The sequence below is a fragment of the Lynx rufus genome, unplaced genomic scaffold (assembly GCF_022079265.1).
Source record: "Lynx rufus isolate CCGP_SWC_20201006 ecotype Redwood Valley unplaced genomic scaffold, mLynRuf1.p SCAF_2, whole genome shotgun sequence".
In the NCBI taxonomy this organism is placed as follows: domain Eukaryota; kingdom Metazoa; phylum Chordata; class Mammalia; order Carnivora; family Felidae; genus Lynx; species Lynx rufus.
In genome coordinates this window covers 14039761-14061272 of record NW_025814834.1, presented here as the reverse complement: position 1 = coordinate 14061272, position 21512 = coordinate 14039761, and the positions used below count along the sequence as shown (strand labels likewise).

Below are 21512 nucleotides of genomic sequence, written 5' to 3'. Positions count from 1 at the left end.
TTTTGGTGGTTGGATGGCCCCAGAATGTATGTGGACCATATGTCAATGTCTGTCTTATTCAAACATGGGTGCTCCATAAATATGTGCTGAATGAGTGAATGAATGTATAAATGAATGAATGAGTATTGCAAAGAAATTTAGGAATTTGAACATGGCCAGAAGAACGTAAGTCCTGCTCCAACGACCCATCCAATCCAATCTTCCTGCCGCGTTAAGTAGAGATCTGGAATCATCCGATCATGTCATGTTCCTCTCTGGTTAGAAACATGAACCACTTGGCCCCTTTGGAGTAGCCCAGAAACAAATGAGAAATGGAGGGGCTGGGAAATCCCAGAGCCTAGCTTTCATTTTTCACCGGATTTCTTGGCTTCCTGTGTTTCTGCTCATTAAACAGGAAAAAACTAAATTGTTTCTAATTTTCAGAACACTTGCATGGTACCTCATTCTAGATGCAAACAACTTTAAAGGCAAAATCACGAGCGGCTATGTAGTATACAGAGCATAGATACCAAAGGAGGCCACATAAAATTAAAAAACACTAAAGAACAAATAGTCCGTGGCGTCCAGGGGGATGAACTATGCAACCCAAGTGAAAATTAAAACCAAAGTGCATACGCTCATCAGCATTGCATAACACAGCTGACTCATTTGCATACAATGCAATTATTTCTGATAGGTGCTGAACTCAACACACCCAGCTGGGTTAGCTGTGTCTCCAAGGGCTTTTTTCCCCTGCACGTTGGCTGTGTTCCCTCCTGACCATGATCGCGAATAACCGTTCACAGCACCGTGAGACTGGGAACAGTTGAAATAAGCGCTATACTGATCTGTGCATGGCTAGCCTTCGGGGCCCCTCACGTGAACAAGAAACAGGCCCGATTCTAGGTCAGAGGGCTCCATTCCTAGAACACTGTATCTGATCTCGTGTTTTAGGAAACCCCACTTGTTTGGTGCTATATAAAGAATTCTTCTTCTTCTTTTTCTTCACCCTGGACTGGCAGGTGAAGGAGACATTTTGACATCGTCTTCCTTGCACCAAGAGCCCTCTGGCCAGCAAGGGACAAACCATGGATCCTTTCCTTAGAGATTTTACTGTTCTTGGAGGCAGTTGCCCCTAAGGATGAGTCTGGCAAGCAGGATGGTGGCTGGCTGGCCCGGAGATCCCTTGGAAATTCGCTTAGAACAGATTGCCTGGGTTCACAGTTGACCGTGGTGTGCCCTGTGTCAACATTAGTTTCTGCCTCCAGCTTCTCAAAGCTGTTTTCCGCGCTGAGGACCTTTGCTGTGGCCCCGGGCTGGAGGTGGGGAGAAGGCAGATGCATCCGGGCACCCGCGGCTGCGCTGCGGTCCTGGGATGGGCAACCAGGGTTTTTCCACAAAGTACCACTATAGCTGTCTGACGCTGGGCATCCGCCGGGCGCTGGGCACTCCGGAGAGCCCACCTTGAGCCTCCTGGCCCGGCTTCTTCGGCCTCTGGGCTCTAGGGTCCTCCTTGTGGAGACAGGGATCAACCTGGAGCCCTGGGGAAGCGTGTTAGCTCCCGAGGTGCCGTTCAGAAAGGAAAGCTCGCCATTCCTCACACCAAGTCCTGGATTCAGTTGGACCTAAGGGACAAGGGAAAAAGGAACAAATTCAACAGACGTTTTCCATTAACTAAGTGCCGAGAGCAGACGATGTCCCATTCATCCTCCGCCATGCTGTGCCCACAGCAGACCTGCAACAGAGCCAGTTGAATTGAAGCCATAAGTCCAATCTAATTATGAGCTCTATCAGTATTCAGCTCCACACATCTTTCTGTCAGACTCCCTAAACCAACGTATGACAAGGCTACGAATCTGAGAATCAAATGACCGCTTGACAACAACACGGTTCTTGTAGATCATGTTGTTCAAATGACGCAAAGATGTTCGAAGATGTCATCTGGCGGCCTCACTTGCTGATGCAAACAATGTGTCACCAACTATGCAATCAAAATCACAATAAAAAGCCACCCAAACACGTGGCCATAGTCAAGATAAAGCCTGGAATAAGAATTCAGTCCTCCAGGGGCGCCTGGGTGGCGCAGTCGGTTGAGTGTCCGACTTCAGCCAGGTCACGATCTCGCGGTCCGTGAGTTCGAGCCCCGTGTCGGGCTCTGGGCTGATGGCTCAGAGCCTGGAGCCTGTTTCCGATTCTGTGTCTCCCTCTCTCTCTGCCCCTCCCCCGTTCATGCTCTGTCTCTCTCTGTCCCAAAAATAAATAACCGTTAAAAAAAAAAAAAAAAAAAAAAGAATTCAGTCCTCCAAAGTTGGTAAGTTCTTTTAGATCAGGCCAATGATATATATCTTGAGCTATCGCAAGACATGTGGGCACTCCAGCCAGACTAATAATTCGACACCTTTTAAGCCAATATTCTTTAAATTGGGGGGGGTGCCATTTGTTTATAGCACAGGCCTAGTGTCATGTGGGAAACAAAGAAAGGAGGGAGCTGTGTTCTCTTAATCCCTAGCAATTCCATTCTGGTTCCAAACTTACAGGCCCTACTCAGCAGAGCTCCCAGCCTAGGGTTTACTGCTGTCTCCTTCTGCAGAATGGAGTTCACTGGCCCATCTCCCATCCTTGGACTCTTGGGAGCCTCATCCCCTACTCTTTACATTGCACTCTGGCCAAGAAGATTTCTGGAAAAGATAATGTTCTCTCTCTTGTCAGTAGCCCTTAGAAATTGGTATCTAGGGCCTACCGCTGCCTGGCCCTGCCATTAATCAAATACGGAAAAGAATGTCACAAAAGAACCGTAAATACATTTTCTAAGCGAAAGAAGCCCGTCTGAAAAGTCTACGTACTGTATGATTGTGACTATATGACATTCTGGAAAAGGCAAAGCTTTGGAGACCATAAAAAGGGAAAAAAAAAAGTGGGGGCACCTGCACGCCTCAGTCGGTTAAGTGGCCGACTTCGGCTCAGGTCACGATCTTGCACTTAATGAGTTTGAATCCTGCGTTGGGCTCTGTGCTGACAGATCGGAGCCTGGAACCTGCTTAGGATTCTGTGTCTCCCTCTCTCTCTCTCTCTCTGCCCCTCTCCTGCTCACACTCTGTCTCTCTCTGTCTCTCAAAACAATGAATAAACATTAAAACAAAAAAAAAGTTAGTGGTTGCCAGGGGGTAGAGGGGAGAGAGGGACGAACAGGCAGAGCTCAGAGGATTTTTAAGGCAATGAAAGTACTCTGTACGATACCGCGGCGGGGGGGGGGGGGGGGGGCACACGTCATTATACCTTTGTCAAAACAGTTCGTGCAACACCAGGAGTGAAACCCAATATAAACCGTGGACTTTCGGCGATAATGATGTGTCTATGCAGGTTCATTGATTGTGGGATGGCGGGATGCTGACAGAGGGGGAGGCGGTACCTGCGAGGGGCAGGGGAGCATATGGGATTCTCCAGTTTGCTGTGAACTTAACACTGATCTAAAAAAAAAAAAAAAATGTTTTTAGGTTTGTTAAAAGAAAATAAAAAAGACTGGCCCATATTTATCTCCCCAGGCAAGAAGGAAGAAATCAGAACAGTAAGAAAGCAGGTCTAGAAACGACCAAATCACCACGCACGAGCGTCCGGTAGTTGCTTACTTATGTCACACTCATGTAGAGCCAGCCCCCAATTTTCTCTCTGATAGAAACAGTATAGTGACCGTGATCAAACTGCAAAAAGCGAAAAAGTTGTTTCCATCAATTCCTTTGGCAAATATTCTCTGTAAAGAGCCGTATAATGTATCTGAGGCCCCATGGACCCAAGGTCTTCATTGCAATTACTCGACTCTGCTCCAAAGCAGCCGCAGACAATGAGATAAATGGGTGTGGCTGGGTTTCAATCTTGTGCAATTTTCATGTGTCATGACGTTCCCCCCACCCCCAACCATTTAAAAGTGGAAAAACTATTCTTAGCTCCCGGGGGCCCGTGGTTGGCTGATCACCGCTATAGAAAAAAAAGCAATGACTTCCCACTCCCCAACTGCCCCCCCCCCAACACTTTTTTCAAGCAGAAACTTTTCTGGAATCCTTAGATATGAGGTGCTGTCTGCAGAGCGGCCCTGATTGAAGGCTGCTGGACCTCCCTTTGCTCTCCCACCCCCACCCCACCCCACCCCACCCCCCCCGCTGGGGTGCTGACCCCACTCACCAGGTCCCTAAGGCTCCCCGGAACACACTTTGAAAACCGGTATTCTGCAGTCTGGACCAAGCCACTTACCCTGAAATCTCCCCCACAGGTGTGCTTCCCCTGAGCCGCGCCCCCCTCCCCTCCCCTCCCCTTCCCCCCACTCTGCCTCTCCCCCCTCCTCCTCCCCTCCCCCTCTCCCCCCTCCCCCATCCAGCCCACCACCCCCGTTCACGCAGGGGGAGCCTCCACCAACATCCCAGCCCCCTCTAGCGGGGACACTGTCAAAGGGACGGCCACTGCATGCCGGGATGTGTCCCTGTGTGCGAACCCAGAGGAGAAACTTCTGTCCCCAAACTTGGCTGCACACTGGGGCCCCCTGGGGAGCTTTAAAACACTGACACCAGGCTCCCACCTGCGGACGTTTTAATGTCATTGGGCTGGGAGCCACCTGGGCCTGAGGAATTTTTAAATCTCCCCCCGCCCGGGGGTGATTCTAATGGCGCAACAAAAGTTGGAAAGTACAGCCACAGACCCAGAAAAGGTGGTCGTCCGGCAGCATGCTATCACGTGGTCTCCGTGAGTCTCAGCGTGTCAGGCTGACCTCCCACTCCACATTTCTGGAGTGGGATTTGCCTTTGCCTCTCTCTAATTCCTCCTGCCTCCCCTGCCCTTCCTGGCTTTCTGTCCCTTTTCATTTTTCCTTTCACCCAGTGTTACCTTCTAATAATATCCATCTAATAATTTCTGGGGCGCCTGGGTGGCTCAGTTGGTTGAGCGTCCAACTTCGGCTCAGGGCATGATCTTGCAGCTCATGGGTTCAAGCCCCACATCCGGCTCTGTGCTGACAGCTCAGAGCCTGGAGCCTACTTGAGCTTCTGTCTCTCCCTCTCTCCCCCCCTCCCCAGCTTACTTACACTCTGGCTCTCTCTCAAAAATAAATAAACGTTAAAAAATTATATTCATCTGATAACTTCTCATAAGAAAAACGTGGTAAAGGCAGTGACGGCTCACTGAAAAGCCCATTGAACAAGTGTGTACAATAAAAAGTAAAGGCTTCTCCCCAACTCCAACCTCAAGCGACCCCAAATTCTTCCTCTCCAAGAACACTACTCGATCATTCTTTCCAAATCAGAGGGAAACAGACTCTCTCCCGGATGCAAGCTGGGGTCTCCTCTCCTGGGAGAACAAACTCCCCAAGTCCCCTCAGAGGGCTGAGCCGCCAGCCTAGCCTCCTGGAGAATCGTTTGACGTTATAATCTACCTTTTTACGTGACCCAGTGAAGTCTTTTTCTTCCGGAAATGGAAAGTGGCATAGGGATTCCCATACTCAGAGATCATTCAGGGTTGGTATTAGACTATCCAGTCTGGACGAGGAAATCCACTGGTTTGGTTCTGAGGTCCTATTGAATTTTCTCCCAATCCTGAAGAGAAGGAGGAGCCTCAGGGCAACCCGGAAGTGCCTCTCAGGGCAGGGTCTGTAGTCGCCCCTCCTCTCAGCTCCGCTCAGCCCATGGCCCCTCCCCTGGGCCTCGCCCCCCTCGCAAAGTTCTACCTCCCAGGGACCGCTGAGCAGTCTTTCCTGTTCCAACGCTCAGTTCTCCTGTTAGATCAGCTCTTTCCCATCAACACCTCCTTCCAAGTCAACTGGAGTCCAAAGGCCCTCATGGCTTCAACCACTTCCCCGCCCATACCTCCCACTCCTCTCCACCACTCCCTTTTGTTCCGCCAAAGCCTCCCTCGAGACCTCCCAACCCCGGGTTCCATCTGCGCGCCCACGGGCTCTGAACTTGTGCCTTGAACTGCAGGCTGCAGAAAAGCACACGACTGTTCAGCGTGACATCACCATGCAGGTGCGCTTTCCAACTGGGCCCAGGCTCCCCGTAGGTCCTGTTTCCTTAGCCAACTGTCAGCTGCTGCAGACCTTCCCGAGCTGTCCTCAAACCGTCAATGGGGCCACCACACCCCCTCCCCAGGCAGAAGGATCTCTAGATTAGGGAGAAAACAAAAGCCATCAGCAGCTAGCACCTCTCGGCTGCCTGCCATCCAATGTATCTGCAACATCATCATCCTCCCCACAAGAAACGGGACCAGTCTCCGCTCCGTGAATTCCAACGCCTCCTGCCTTCCTGGCCACCGCCAACTTATGGATGATTCATTTCCTCCCACTTTGCTATCTTGTTTCTCCCCTCCTTCTCTCTACCCCATGCTTTGCCCGCTCTTTTACCACAACAATTAAACCTGCTTAGGTCTATCTTGAATAAACACATTCCTTCACCCTCTTGCCCTCCGGCTCTCTCTCTCCTCTCCTTCACAGTCAAGCCTCTCTATTAAATGTATCCACACTCATTTATCCTACTAACCTCCCCTTATTTCCTCTACCCATGGCACTGACTCTCCCCGCTACCAATCCACTGAAATTGCCCTTGCCAGAGATCATCCTCAATCAGCTTCCTTGTCATTCATTGTTACTTGAGCTCCAGTTGAATTTTACAAGGCTGACCTCTCTCCTTTACATTTGAAGTCTTTTTTTTTTTTTTAAAGCTTCAATTACTGTGTAAATGATGAAGGCTCCCCAAAGCATAACTACAGCTCAGATCTGTCTTATAAGCCTCCCACTTGTCTATCCAACTGCCTTCCAGGCACCAGCTCCTCAAACTCAACATGTTCAAAATTGAACTCATTTCCCTACTCATGCTAATTCCATTCTGTTTAGTCTTTTCCCTTTCTTCAAACGCGTTAGCCCCGTGTTAGCAAAGCAAGAGCATCATTTCCCCTTCTTCGTCCCCGTGTCATCCACTCCCGTGGACTCTGTCGCCCTAAGATCTCTCCGATCTTCCTGGCTCTCCGTGTCCAATGCCCTTAACCCTAGGGCAGGCTCTTGCCATCTCTCATCTGAATTACTGCCACAGCTATGGGATGAGGCCCCCGTCGATGCCCTCACGTCCCTCCGATCCCTCCTGCACTCCTCTACAAGAGGAGCTTCAGAAACAGCTTTCATCATGTCACCCTCCTACTTCAGATGGCTCCCTATTCTTCTTGAGATAAGAATCTAAGTCCTTTAATATGACCGATCACACCCTCCACAGTCTGCCCCCTCTTCCTCCAGCCTGGTCATTCACCACTTCCTCCCTTCCAGCCTCCACTTGCCAAAATCGAGCTTCTTTGGACATGATTTGCTCTTTCCCAGTGCCAGTGTTTGTGTATATTATTTCCTCGGTCTGGGATATGTCTCTTCTAACCCCTCTCCCTAAAAACCCATGATCAGCCCCGGCTTCCACATCACTTCCTCTTGGAAGCTTTCTTAATGTCACTGACTCTGGGTTAGGTCCCCTAAATATTGGCTCTGCCACTTAGTTGTTGGACTTTACAGAAGTTACCTAATCTTCCTATGCCTCAGTTTCTTCACCTATGAAAGGAAATAATCCTGAGTACCAGCATCATAGAGTTGTTGAAAGGATTAAGTGATAACAGTGGCTGGGACATAGCTCTGCTAAATATGAGTTTGTTAGTATCATAGTAATTAGCATTATTACTAGATCTCCTCGCAGCCTGTACTTCCCTATCATAGTAGTTATCACCGTGTTATGCACTTGTCCACTTACATCTCTGTGTCTTTCTTTGAATTTGCCATCTTGAGCAAGGGGTATATTCATCTTCTTCATTATTGTATCTCCAGTACCTCGCATCGTGCCCAGCACGTGGTAAGTAATCAACTAGATGTCTTTTGGATACATACGTAAAGCTTAGCACCTAACAAAATGTACATTTTTACATGTATACAGGTATGGAGATGTAAAATCTTATTGGGCCCCTAATTATTTGACATTAGGTAGATGTCAAGCCTTTTAAAGAAAAGTCAAAATGACTTTCATCGTATGGTTGGCCATTTCTGCAAACATTTTGGGAGAAGGAAATGTCAACTTCTCATTCTCAAAGTGAGGTCTAAGATCCTTAGACCACAGACCACAATTGAGTGCAATATTATTAATGTCAAAATGCAGACGTGTGCAGTTACGGTGAAGAATTTCCAGGAGAAACATAATGCTGAGTGATTGAGAGAAATCCCTTGGGGGAGAAGAAGGCTCCTCTTGCCAGAACACAAACTGAAATGCATTTGTAGGAATTCTGATCATTTAGAGCTCATCTTTCCAAGAAATATTTGTAAAATGTTACGAATTGAGAACTAGCTTTTTCAAGTTTCAGGGAACCCTGGCAGTTATCTTGATGAATAGGACTATCGTGTGTCACTCATTTGATTCTAAATACCTGAGAAACAAGAGAATATGCATCATTAAAAAATGATTAAGCTGTTAAAGAACAGATTCATCCCATGAAGGGAAAATAAGATTGTCTCTTACTAAACGTGATTGCAAGAGATAAGAGAATTTCTCCTACACTGAAAAAAAAAATTAAATGGAAACAAATGATGCAGATAATAAGAACCCCCCCGAACAATGCCAGACTTGCTTACTTAAGAGTTGAAACCACTGTCTTCTGATTAATTGTTCTTTAAAGTAAAGGTACTGGGGCGCCTGGGTGGCGCAGTCGGTTAAGCGTCCGACTTCAGCCAGGTCACGATCTCGCGGTCCGGGAGTTCGAGCCCCGCATCAGGCTCTGGGCTGATGGCTCAGAGCCTGGAGCCTGTTTCTGATTCTGTGTCTCCCTCTCTCTCTGCCCCTCCCCCGTTCATGCTCTGTCTCTCTCTGTCCCAAAAATAAATAAACGTTGAAAAAAAAAAAATTTTTAAAGTAAAGGTACTTACCAAAAAAAAAAAAAAAAGTGGGGGCCGTCTGGGGGGCTCAGTCAGTTAAGCCTCTGACTTCAGCTCAGGTCATGATCTCACAGTTTGTGAGTTCAAGCCCCGTGTCAGGCTCTCTGCTCTCAGAGAGCAGATCTTCTGTCTGCCTCTCTCTCTGCCCCTCCCCAACACACCCCTCACCCCTCAAAAATAAATAACTAAATTTTTTTACAAAAAGAAAAAAGAAAGGCACTTACTTTAACTGATTAATCAAAACCACTGATGTTAACTGCTTTTCTGTAAGAGTGAAAACCTGAGCAATGCCTCGAAGTGTTCCTTCAGGGCAGCATAAACCCAAGTATTGAGTGAGCAGAAGGGTAAGGATGGCAGTGTGTGTGTGTGTGTGTGTGTGTGTGTGTGTTGTGTGGTTATGTGGGGCACATTTGGGGTAGGGATGGAGAATGAATAAGAAACGAAGAGAGTGACAAAGAGGGAGGAATAGAGTGGAAGTGCACACAGCGGAGAGAGATTCGGAAATGGGAACGGACCCTCAAGAAATGCTACCGAAGAAAATGAATTACTTTCTTCATGACAGACCACGTTCTTTGATTTTTTGAACGGCTAAGACAGAACACAACGACGGACTTAGCCAAATGTTGATCAAGTGAAAAGAACCACGTGCTTGCTTACACCAAACTAGCTTCTGGAACACACACCTTCTCCGAAGAGACAGGCTTATTTCCTGAAAACAAGCAGTCAATCAACCGGTGGTGCAGAAGCAGCTGTCTACCCGCTAGTCTACTGGAAATAGACATTTACAACAAAATACTGAAAGGAAGCGGAGAGTCATAGACTTCCAAATTATACGGTACAAGAATAAGAAAATACGTAATCGGTTACGGGTTACAAAAATTTCCATGTAAAACGTGCACCAAATGGAAGCTAATGTGCATTGGAGCTTCACGGCAGGTTTTGGAGACAATTTGCCATTCGAGCAGAGCCTTAAAGGGTGGAGAAGTGAAGAAGCAGAGAAAGACATCTCTGGACAAGCTTAGGCAATGCAGAGATGCCAGATATCATAAAATGGAAATTTTTCAACTCAAAAAGGAATGAAATTCTGACACCTGTTACATGGATAAACCTAGAAAACATTATACTGAGTGAACTAAGCCATACGTAAGGACAAGTATTATATGCTATGTGTTGCATCACATAGGTGAGGTGCCTAGAATAGGCAAGTTTATAGAGACAGAAAGAACCAAGGTTACCAGGGGCTAGGGGAGGACGGAAGAGGGAGTTATAGTTTAATAGGTACAGAGTTTCTACGTGGGGTGATGAGAAAGTTCTAGAAACAGACTGTGGTGAAGGTAGTGTAACATTGTAAATGTACTTAATGGCACTGAACCCGACACTTAAAAAGGGCTCAGGTGAACAAATGTTGTGTTCTGTGTATTTTATGACAATAAAAAAACATATCTGGGTGCAGGGGTGAGCCTAGACTTCTGGAAAGAAAGTTGGGCTAGCCATAAAGTTAGCCGCCATTTAAAAATGTGTTCAACTGTGGTGTGCTGGGTAAAATAGGATGCCTGGAGCCGGAGTGAAGAGTTAGAATGTCATAATAATAATAACGCACCTTTAAAGCTACGCGGGCTTAAAGAAGGAAGGGGGGAAAAGAATGACCCCAGTAGAAAACTACCACAGTTTTCTATTCACCTACATTCACTAGGTGTGACTGAATGAGGGGCTTCTGGGAAAAGAGGCTTTAAAAATGACAATGTTTCAAAACCACTGCAAATGGGGAGAGAGTGACCAGAGCTGGAGAGGTTGGGGGACGCTGTCGATGGTGTCTTAGGTTTCGCTCAGACTGAATGCAAGGTGCGAATGAGACATGATGGTCCCGAAAGCTCGAGAGCCAGAGATTCTCACAGAGCAGTAAGGTCAACAAAGATGAGGCTAAGTCCACAGGATGGTCTATATTTCTTAACCTTAAGGAAACCTTTGGCCAAGGACAGTGGTTCTCAGCCGGGGGAACCTTCACCCCCAGAGGCGTTTGACAAGGTCTGGAGACGTTTTGGTTGTCGCAACTGGGGTGCGGGGGTCGGTACTACTAGCCTCTAGTGACAGAGCCAACGGTGCTGCTCACATCAGCAAGGCACAGGACAGTCCTCCACGACCAAGAATCATCTAGTCCAAAATGTCAATACCGCCAAGGCTGAGAGAACCTGATTTAGGCACAGGAAGAAAGAGGTGAGTCCTTGAAAAAAAGATGGAAAGAGAAGGCAAACTTAAAGAGCTGGGTTATGCAAACCCACAGAGGACAGACTTTCGAGGCAGGAGTGGTCAATGTGCATGATGCTTGTGGCCTTATGGCGAAACTCTCCCAGCATTTGTACAAGAAGTGAGGATAAAGGACAAATAGCAGCCCCAGGACCGGAGAGACAGATAAATGCAGGGAATCATGGCTTCTCGGAGCAGAGACTCCTAAGGGGAAACGCCACTGGGAAGCAGGGCCAGATGAGGAAAACCTGAACTCTGACTAAGGAATGGCAGAAGGCTTCGTGTGGACAACTCTGAGAGTTAAAAACTCCAGGGGGACCCAGTCAGAGGGGCCCCACAAGCTTGTGAGATTTACCTCCCGGAGCCTGACCAGACTCTCACAATAAGTATGGGAGAAACTTCTCCTTGTGCGTCTGGAAGGGGAAGGAGAAAAGAACCCATTTTTTTTCTTTTTTTCTTCTTCTTCTTCTTCTTCTTCTTCTTCTTTTTTTTTTTTTTGAGAGAGAGAGAGAGAGAGGGAGAGGGAGGGAGAAAGAAAGCATGAGTAGGAGAGGGGCAGTGGGAGAGGGAGAGGGAGGGAGAAAGAAAGCGTGAGTAGGAGAGGGGCAGTGGGAGAGGGAGAGGGAGGGAGAAAGAAAGCGTGAGTAGGAGAGGGGCAGTGGGAGAGGGAGAAAGAGAATCTGAAGCAGGCTCCATACCTCAAGGCTCCAGCCCACTACCATGAGCTTATGACCTGAGCCGAAATCAAGATTCAAATGGTTAACTGACTGAGCCCCCCGGATGCCCCTAAAAAATACAATTTGAAGAGACGGTAGGGGCGCCTGGGTGGCTCAGTCGGTTGAGCGTCCGACTTCAGCCAGGTCACGATCTCGCGGTCCGTGAGTTCGAGCCCCGCGTCGGGCTCTGGGCTGATGGCTCGGAGCCTGGAGCCTGCTTCCGATTCTGTGTCTCCCTCTCTCTCTGCCCCTCCCCCATTCATGCTCTGTCTCTCTCTGTCTCAAAAATAAATAAACATTAAAAAAAAAATTAAAAAAAAAAAAAGAGACGGTAAACATCAGAGCCAGGCATGGCAGCGCTGTTGGGATTATCAGGCCAGGAATTTGAAATAACTTGATGAATGTCCTAGAAGCTCTAATGGATAAAGCAGACCGCAAGCAAGGACAGGTGAGCAATGTAAACAGAGACAGAAATCCTAAGAAAGAGCCAGAAAGAAACACTAGAGATTTAAAAAAAAAAAAAACAAAACCAACACTGTAACAGAAATAAAGAACACCTTCGATGGGCTTACTAGTAGACTGGACACGGTTGAGCAAAGAATCACTGAACTAGAGCGAACCTCAGAAGAAACTTTCAACACTAAAAATCGGGGGCACCTGGATGGCCCAGTTGTTGAGCATCTGACTCTTGGGTTTCGGTTCAGATCATGATCTCATGGTTTCTTGAGTTCACCCGCAGCACGGGGCCTGCCTGGGTTTCTTTCTCTCCCTCTCTCTCTGCCTCTCTCTTAATTGCGGGCATGCTCTCTCCCCTCTCTCTCAAAACAAACAAACAAACAAACTTTAAAAAAACAAGACAAAGCTAAAAATCAAAGAGAACAAAGACAAAAAACCAGAACGGAATATCCAAGGACTGTGAGGCAGCTACAAAAAGTGTCACATTTGCATGGTAGGAACACCAGAAGGCAAGAAACAGAGAAAGGAACAGAAGAAATATTTGAAATAACCGTGCCTGAGAATTTCCCCCAAATTAATGTCAGACACAAGAACACAAATCCAGGAAGTTCAGAGAACACCACCCCAAAAATCCCCCCAAAGCTACACCTAGACATTCGTTTTCCAAACTACAGAAGTCAAAGATAAAGAAAAAAAATCCCAACAGATGTCAGAAAAAAAAGAAAAAAGGTAAGGGTCACATCCCACTTTTCTTTTTTTTTTTTTTGTTTTTTTTACATCCCACTTTTCAAAAGCCATGCTAGCAAGAAGAGAATGGAGTGAAATATTTAAAGTGTGAAGAGAAAAAAATAGCCACCAAGCTAGAATTCTGTACCCTATGAAATTCTCCTACAAACGTGAAGCAGAAATAAAGTCTTTCTCAAACAGAGATTGAAGGAATTTGTATGTCAGGAGGCCTGCCTTGCAAGAAACATTAAAAGCTCTTTGGAGAGAAGCAAAGTAATAAAGATCAGAAACTTGGAAGGAAGAACATTGAAGAAGGAGTAAATGAAGGTCAACTTTTATTTTTCTCATTCTTAGTTGATCTAACAAAAAAGTGTGTTTAAAATATTAATACCAAGGGTGCCTGGGTGGCTCAGTCGGTCAGGCATCTAACTGGCTCAGGTCATGAACTCCCATTGGTGAGTTCAAGCCCCATGTCGGGCTGGGTACTGACAGTTCAGAGCCTGGAACCTGCTTCGGATTCTGTGTCTCCTCTCTCTCTGTTTCTCTCTCTCTCTCTCTGTCAAAAATAAAGATTTTTTAAAAAATTTTAATGATAATACCAACAATGTATTTAATTATGTATACTTATATATATGTATGTGTATATATATATATATATATATCACATATAGCATTGAATGCATATATTAGAAAAGAAGAAAGACCTCAAATCAACAATCTAAGTTTCCACCTTAGGAAACTCAAAAAAGAAAAGCATATTAGCTCCAAAGTAAGGGGCGCCCGAGTGAGTCCGTTAAGCGTCTGACTTTGGCTCAGGTCATGATCTCACGGTTCATGGGTTCGAGCCCCACATCGGGCTGTCCACTGTCAACGCAGAGCCTGCTTCAGATCGTCTGTCCCTCTCTCTCTCTGCCCTTCCCCCACCTGCACTCTCTCTCTCTCTCAAAAAATAAATAAACGTTAAAAAATCATCAAGAAGAGAATATCCTTTAAAAAAAATGTGAAGTAAGCGGAAGATAATAAGAATTAGAGCAGAAATCAATGCACTTGAAAACAGGAAATCAGTAGAGAAAATCAATGAAATAAAAAACTGGTTCTTGGAGAACTAAGTGCTACTTGTAGAGGATCCAGAGGCGAACCCAGGGACTGGACGAAGCTCCCACAGGCGTGATTGCCTGCTCATTCGGCGGAATAAACTGAGAGAAGCCACCAGAAAGGACGGCTAATGACCGACATCTGTTGTTGAGACTCAGCATCCCAGATTGTACTGACGTTCGGTTCATGTGCTGATGTAAGCAAACCCCCTGCCTGGGTCCACGAATGAGACACCACCAGGGTGGGGCAGGTGGTGGAGACGAGCGTGAACGTCCCCATTTCATTCGTCCTGGGAAGCAGTCAACTCTTGTCAAGAAAGAAGACCTGGAAGGTGGGCCCCCAAGAGATAAGAGGGAACCTTCCTGCTCTCGCTGTGTGCTTGGCCTGGAGCACCTCCTGGTGACACACGTGCAGCACACACGAAGACGTGTGAGAGGACCTCAAGGTCACGTCTTGGCCAAGGAGCTCTGAATGGTGACACCCAGAGGTGCTTGTAAGTTACCTCTCCTGTAAAGAATGTTCTGTTGTTTTCCCCTTTTGGCTTCAACCTTTCACAAAGACCTTGTTGGAAATTAGAGCCTGGCTTCAGTAGTGTTGTGGAGACGTTGACAAGGACACGCCCGTGGTGGTCGCAGCAGCTACCCGGGGAGGTGGGACGGCCCTGTAGCTGGTGCTGATCTCCCCGGGGTTATGGGCAACACAACCAGAGAGCAGCGGCCCGATGAGGAGAGGAGGCTGGAAGAACCTCAGGGGCCCGTTCTAGCGCACCCGAGAAAATTCACGCCACCGAGTACACACTGGCTTCGACGACATCACGGTCTGTGCCTGCTTCTCCCTTTCGTTCCCCGGTTCTTCTCTCTCCCGTCTCCCAGAGTGTGGACGCTTCGTAGGTTCTGCTTCCTTTCTTCAAATTCTACACACGCTTCCTCGGTTACCACCACTTCTGCACAGGGCTTCAGCCATCGCCCCCCCCACCCCCCACCCCCCACCCCGCCCGTGTCCCTACCCCAAGCTCCTGCCCTCAGGGGCCACCTGACCCCGGAATATCACCCGAATGACCCGCAGGCATCTCAAGCCCCGAGGTGTCCAGACCCATCGTCACCTCCCTTCTCTTTTTTTCTTTTTTCTTTTTTTTTTTTTTTTTTTTTTTATTTATTTTTGGGACAGAGAGAGACAGAGCATGAACGGGGGAGGTGCAGAGAGAGAGGGAGACACAGAATCGGAAACAGGGTCCAGGCTCCGAGCCATCAGCTCCGAGCCTGACGCGGGGCTCGAACTCACAGACCGCGAGATCGTGACCTGGCTGAAGTCGGACGCTTAACCGACTGCGCCACCCAGGCGCCCCTCCCTTCTCTTTTAAACACGGTTCATGTTTAACCTCACGCTTCCATCGTGCTTTTCCCTTACTTAAAACTTTGCTAGTCCCTGATTGGGCGGTCGAAGTCACCTCTGGATCGGTCTGTCTGGTACTCATCCAATCTACCCGCCGTGATGGTGCCGGCGTCATCATCTAAACTGAATCTTACAGGGACCTACCGTGTCTGCTTCCTCTCTAACAACCTTGACAAACACCTCTCTGCTGCCTGTTGTAGATCCCCCTGCACCTATACTCAGCGGGCCACAATCTTTCCCCAAAAACTCATCTGAACTCTCCAGCCCTACCCCTACCCCCCCACCACAGCCCGGTTCGGTCATCCTCCAAGTCACACATGCTCCAATCTTGGTCAAATCAACCCTTTCTGTCCCTATACTCAAGGCAGGGGCGGGGGGTGAGGAGGTGGGCTGCAGCCCTACCAGAGCAGGCTCCTCGTATCGCAGGCTCCTGGGGGAGAATCCAGCCCCCCCATCCGCCAGGAAAGGCAACGTGTCATGGCAAAGAAGACCCAACCACAGGGTAACAGAGGGACGGCTGTCTTGTCTCCCACGGGGCAACCACGGAAAAATGCAAGGACAAAGCACCGCTAAAGGGGGAAGGGAAGAATCAAGCCACCGTACACTGGCAGCCGTTAAGAACTAAGACAGGGGCGCCTGGGTGGCTCAGTTGGTTGGGCCTCCGACTTCGGCTCAGTCGTGATCTCATGGCCCGTGAGTTCAACCCCCTGCGTCGGGCTCTGTGCTGACAGCTCGGAGCCCGGAGCCGGCGTTCGGATTCTGTGTCTCCCTCTTTCTCTGCCCCTCACCCGCTCAGGCTCCGTCTTTCTCCCTCAAAAACAAAGAAACATTAAAAAATTTCTTTTAAATAAATAAATAAATAATAAAAGGACTAAGACAAATGGAGAGCGGGGCCTAAACAGGTTCCGGTGCAGGGTAGACAATCAATACGAGTATTTGGTGAACGAGGGGCACCTGGGTGGCCCAGTGGGTTCACCGTCCAACTCTTAGGCTCAGGTTCCGATCTCACGGCTTCGTAGGTTTAAGTCCCTCATTGGGTTCCGTGCACGGTACCGCACAGAGCTTGCTTAGGATTCTCTGTGCCCCTCTCTCTCTACCTGCCCCCCACCTGCTCGTGCTCTCGCTCTCTCTCTCTCTCTCTCACTCAAAATAAATAAACTTTAAAAAAATAAAAAAGTATTTGGTGGGTGAATCAACATGGACATAGTCGATCGTTTATTGACACATCCATTCATTTACTGAGCACCTACTATGAACCCTAATGTCACTCTCCGCAAAAATGCGCATTCAGACATTCTGCACTGGCAGGTCAGCTGGGAAAACAACTGTTCACTGTGTGCCTCTGGCAGGACAGCTGGTGGCTTTCTTACACACACACACACACACACACACACACACACACACAAGAATTGCATTGCTTCTGCACAATCTCCTACAGCGTCCACTTTACAGAGCACCACCATTTATATTTTCTCTCTTTTGATCCTCATACCTAATTGTACCAGTCAGTGTCACGCACGGGCTCCATCAGTGACTGCTGATTACAATAAGGAAAAAATAGAAGCTCCTTAGCGAGACGCTTGTTTGTCCACACGAGAATGTATTTGCCTACCACGCGCCGGGCCGTCCTAGGTACTGGGAAGACAGAGGTTCCTGCTCTCATGGCGCTTACCTTCCAGTGGCTGACCATTTTCCTGATGATGTGGTCCCACCTACCTCTCATCTTCTTCCCGTGACCCCACTCTCTTCACCCCAGCCACATAGAACCTCAGGCAGTTTCTTTTTGTTTGTTTGCTTTGTGTGTGTGTGTTTTTTTACATGCCCTGCTAAGGAAATGCCACATCACACATTGTCACCCACGGTCTCTCCTCTTTACAACACCTTCCTCCCTTCTCCATCTGGCTCCTTCCTTCTGGGCTGTCCACCTTCAGGAGGCCCAGGTATCACTCCTCAGGAAGCTTTGCCCATCACCCGCCCACACACTCACATCCATTCCGGCGCTGAGGAAGGGTTATTTGTGGAGAGGTGAATCCGTAGTTACGGTTTTCCACTGAATACGGATTATTTTCTTTCTTTTGGTCAACATCAGTCATCTGGGCCGCCGGGCATTTGTTTCCCTACGATCTTCACTGGGGGTCCCTGACCCTCCCCTGTGAGTCCCTGACCCTCCCCTGTGAGTCCCAGGAGGGTCTGACTTCACAGAAAATCAGCCTCTGCCTGAGAAGTATACTGACCCCCATGATCCTATTCCCTTGGATGCAAAAATTGGTTTAGAGAAGAGAATTGGTTAGAGAAATTGGTTTAGATCCGAGTTGGTTGGGTTAATCTTGAAAATAAGAACAGTTTAAAAAATGTGCCCCCTGCTGCACACACATATTAAATGTTTGTTTGACAGTGAGGTTGATTATAAATTCCGGAGATTAACCGGGGCTGAGGTAGAAACTTTAGATGCCTTGGAAATTGCTGGGTTAATTACAAGGCAACTGACAGAAAGAGTACCTGTCCACCTTAGGTGAACAAGAAGGTAAATAATTTAGAAATCTTTTGACACAGAATCACTATGATTCATATGTTATTAATAGCTCAAAGCTGATGACAACAAAATTAATCAAAGGGAAAGACTTTTTGTCTTCTGTCCTGTTATTACTGTACCCAATCGGCCTTAAAGGGGTTTCTGACCATTTCTCAAGGACAGAAGCCACAGAATATTTTGCTGTATCATGCCCTGCCTGCACACACTTACACAAGCATGCACACTCACAGAGCACTGGATAAGAATGGAGAATTGCATGAGTTGTCTTATGTCTTAGGCAATTCACTGAGAATCTCTCCCCCTCAGTTTTGTCATCTGCAAAATGGGAAAAATAGTGATTTCCTAGGTTGTTATAAGAATTAAATGAATGGGGCGCCTGGGTGGCTCAGTCGGTTGAGCGTCCGACTTCGGCTCAGGTCATGATCTCACAGTTTGTGAGTTCAAGCCCCAAGTCGGGCTCTGTGCTGACAGCTCGGAGCCCGGAGTCTGCTTCACATTCTGTGTCTTCCTGTCTCTCGGCCCCTCCCCTGCTCATGCTCTGTCTCTCTCTGTCTCTCAATAATAAATAAACGTTAAAAATTCTTTTAAATAAGAATTAAATGAAGTAATCAACGTAATACATTAGTCTAGGTCATAATCAATAATAATAGTTAAAATTGCATTGTGGGCGTTAAGTGTTAAGGCATTTCGTGTGCATAACAACCCACACTCTAGGAAGATGTTGATATTACCTTTGTTGCGCTAATGAAGAAACCCAGACTAAGCCAGGCAGCTTCTAGGTGCCAGGCTCACCCCGAAGAGAATACTCCACAAGAGACGCCACATGATCCCTATCAGGATGGTGCTTGGCTTATAGGGGATGCTTACAGAAGGCTTTTATATCAAGATTTTTTTCTTTTAAAGGAGTTCGAACCACCTAGCTTGATTTGGGGTAGAATTTGACGGTGATACAAGATGCTTGAAAATGAGGTCAAGTGTTCTCAAGGAGCGTTTTCAAGGGGCACCTGGGGGGGGGGTTCAGTCGGTTGAGCATCGGACTCTTGATTTCAGCTCAGATCACGATCACCGGGATTGTAGAATCGAACCCCGGGTCGGGCTCCATGCTAGATGTGGAGCCTGCTTAAGGTTCTCTCTCCTTCTGCCCCTCCCCTACTCACGCGTGCACACACTCTCTCTCTCTTTCTCAAATTAAATAGGAAAGAGAACTAAATAAGTCAACGGGAAAATATTACGTCCACAGGACTGCAGACTTAACATCCCCAACTATAATTACAGCTTGACCTTCCTTAGGTCGGATGGGAGGAGCTTACGCTATTTCTGAACCAAGAATGGGCCAAGTATTTGCGCACAGTTTTTTTTTTTTTTTTCAACGTTTATTTATTTTTGGGACAGAGAGAGACAGAGCACGAACGGGGGAGGGGCAGAGAGAGAGGGAGACACAGAATCGGAAACGGGCTCCAGGCTCTGAGCCATCAGCACAGAGCCCAACGCGGGGCTCGAACTCACAGACCGCGAGATCGTGACCTGGCTGAAGTCGGACGCTCAACCGACTGAGCCACCCAGGCGCCCCTTGCGCACAGTTTTAGAGGACAATCTTGTATAAGCTACAAGCTCACGGAGCTTGAACTCCCTTATCTGTCAGATGAGGGGATTTTATTAGCCCACTGACGCTCAACCCTGACACTTGCTACATATCTGAGGCGTCCAAGGCGCCCCCGGAGACGCCAGTCTCACTGACCTGGGGTGCTGCTGTGGCAGGAGACGTTTTCCAAGCCAAGCTCCCCGGGGGATTGTGACGTGCCACCAAGGTTGAGAACCACTGCATCGGATCATCGCTAAGGCCCATCTCAGACACAAAATCACAGAGTGCCATGTGCGTCTACAAAGATCAGAGGCAAAACTGGAATACCTGAAGCAGAATCTGGTTGCCGTCATAGTCCTGTGTTTGCCACCTGGTGCGGCTGATGGGGACGCACGGATGGGGTAGAAGAGGCACTAACTGGCCAATCTCTTGGACCTTAAACTGCAGCACTGAAGACTCTTTGGGGTCCACTGACATCCCGAGGGGCAGCTGCTTCAGGGACAGCTGCAGAGCAAAGCTCTCGGTGGCATAGAGCACAAAGAAACAGAAGTTGCTCTTCTGCAAGGTGGCGTCCTTCTGCAGGATCAGCTCGTAGAGTCTGATGGCATCCTCGTAGTTGTCAAAACTGCAGTAGAGTGTCACTCGCAGGATCTCGGCCCCACAGTGCACCTGCCTCACGCCCCAGACGGGCATCTGGCTGTCCAGGCTGTAGAACTCCTGCTTGGCGAGAACGTAGGGACACGGTCGCCCCGGGGCGTTGGGGGCCGGGTAGCACTGCCAGGGCCAGCGCCGGAGGGAGTCGAGGACCCGGAACAGCCGCTCCTCCCCGAGGCTCTCATGCAGGAAGAGCAAAACAGACATCCCCGGGAACCGGGAGCGCTTGGAGTGGCCCCTGTCGTAGTATTTCGCTGGCCGGACCCGCTCTGACACCAGAAAGGGACGGACGTCTGGGCACACGCAGTCCAGCAGCCGGTCGAGAGTTTGCTGCAGAAGCGAGCCGTGCCCAGAGTTGGCCAGGAGGTGGACGGTCATGGCCAGAGGCTCTGGTGTCTCGTCCATTCTGGACTGACCGAGGACAGAGGCAGCAAGGGGAGGGGGGCCCGGGGCAAGCTTCCGCGGTGAACGGAGCAGCGGGCGGTTCTCACGCAGAGCCTGCAGCCCACCAGGAAACCCGCACCCCCGCCCCCCTTCCGAGCCGAGCTCCCAACCTGGGCCCCTGGCTGCCGGCGGCCACACGGGCGGCAATCCACACAGATCGGGGCACGACCGCAGCGGGGGTCGATGTCAGCCACAACGTCACTCGCGCGCACAGTGTCACTGTGCGTTTGGCTCGTCCAGGCACCCCCCAGGGGTTCTGTTTGCCCTAAAAACCTACAATCCTGAGAAACACCCAAGTGGGTGGTTCTTACACACACTCAGGAAAGGAAATGACCGGGCAAAAAAAGGAACAGGAGTCGGCTCGGTCGGGCTGATAGCGATCTGTTTAGTTGAAAAGACACTGGGTTTAGGTTTACGGTTTATGGGCCCACAATGGGTTCTGATTTCCTCCTTACGTCCCTCCAGGCCACCTGAATACAATGACCGCTTTAAAACAATTCTGCAACTTGTCCCCTGGCCAGGATTTCCACCCCCCTCCTTTGTCTTTTTATTTTGTTGCAGGACAACGGATCCTAGGGCAGAGACGAGAGGATATTTTATCTAAATAATATTGACTGTTCACCAAAAGGGATTTGCTCTACCGCAGAGTCTGAGGGCATGTACTAAAAAGATGTTTCAAAACTAAGCCTCCCCCCCCCCGCCCCCTTCATGTGATTCTTCACAAAAGAGTGAGAGCTTTCCAATACCGACCAGTGTGGTTGCTCG

At 48.5% G+C, this 21512-nt stretch overlaps 1 protein-coding gene across 1 annotated transcript; it reads right to left on the bottom strand.

Annotated features, from left to right (window-relative positions):
- Positions 1 to 684: 684 nt before the first annotated feature.
- Positions 685 to 20708, bottom strand: FAM124B (family with sequence similarity 124 member B). The gene is made up of 2 exons (XM_047085304.1): positions 19977 to 20708; positions 685 to 1604 (listed from the first exon to the last, which is right to left on the bottom strand). Exons 1-2 carry the CDS (start codon positions 20706 to 20708, stop codon positions 954 to 956), a joined length of 1383 nt encoding a protein of 460 aa, XP_046941260.1. The 3' UTR covers positions 685 to 953.
- Positions 20709 to 21512: the final 804 nt, after the last annotated feature.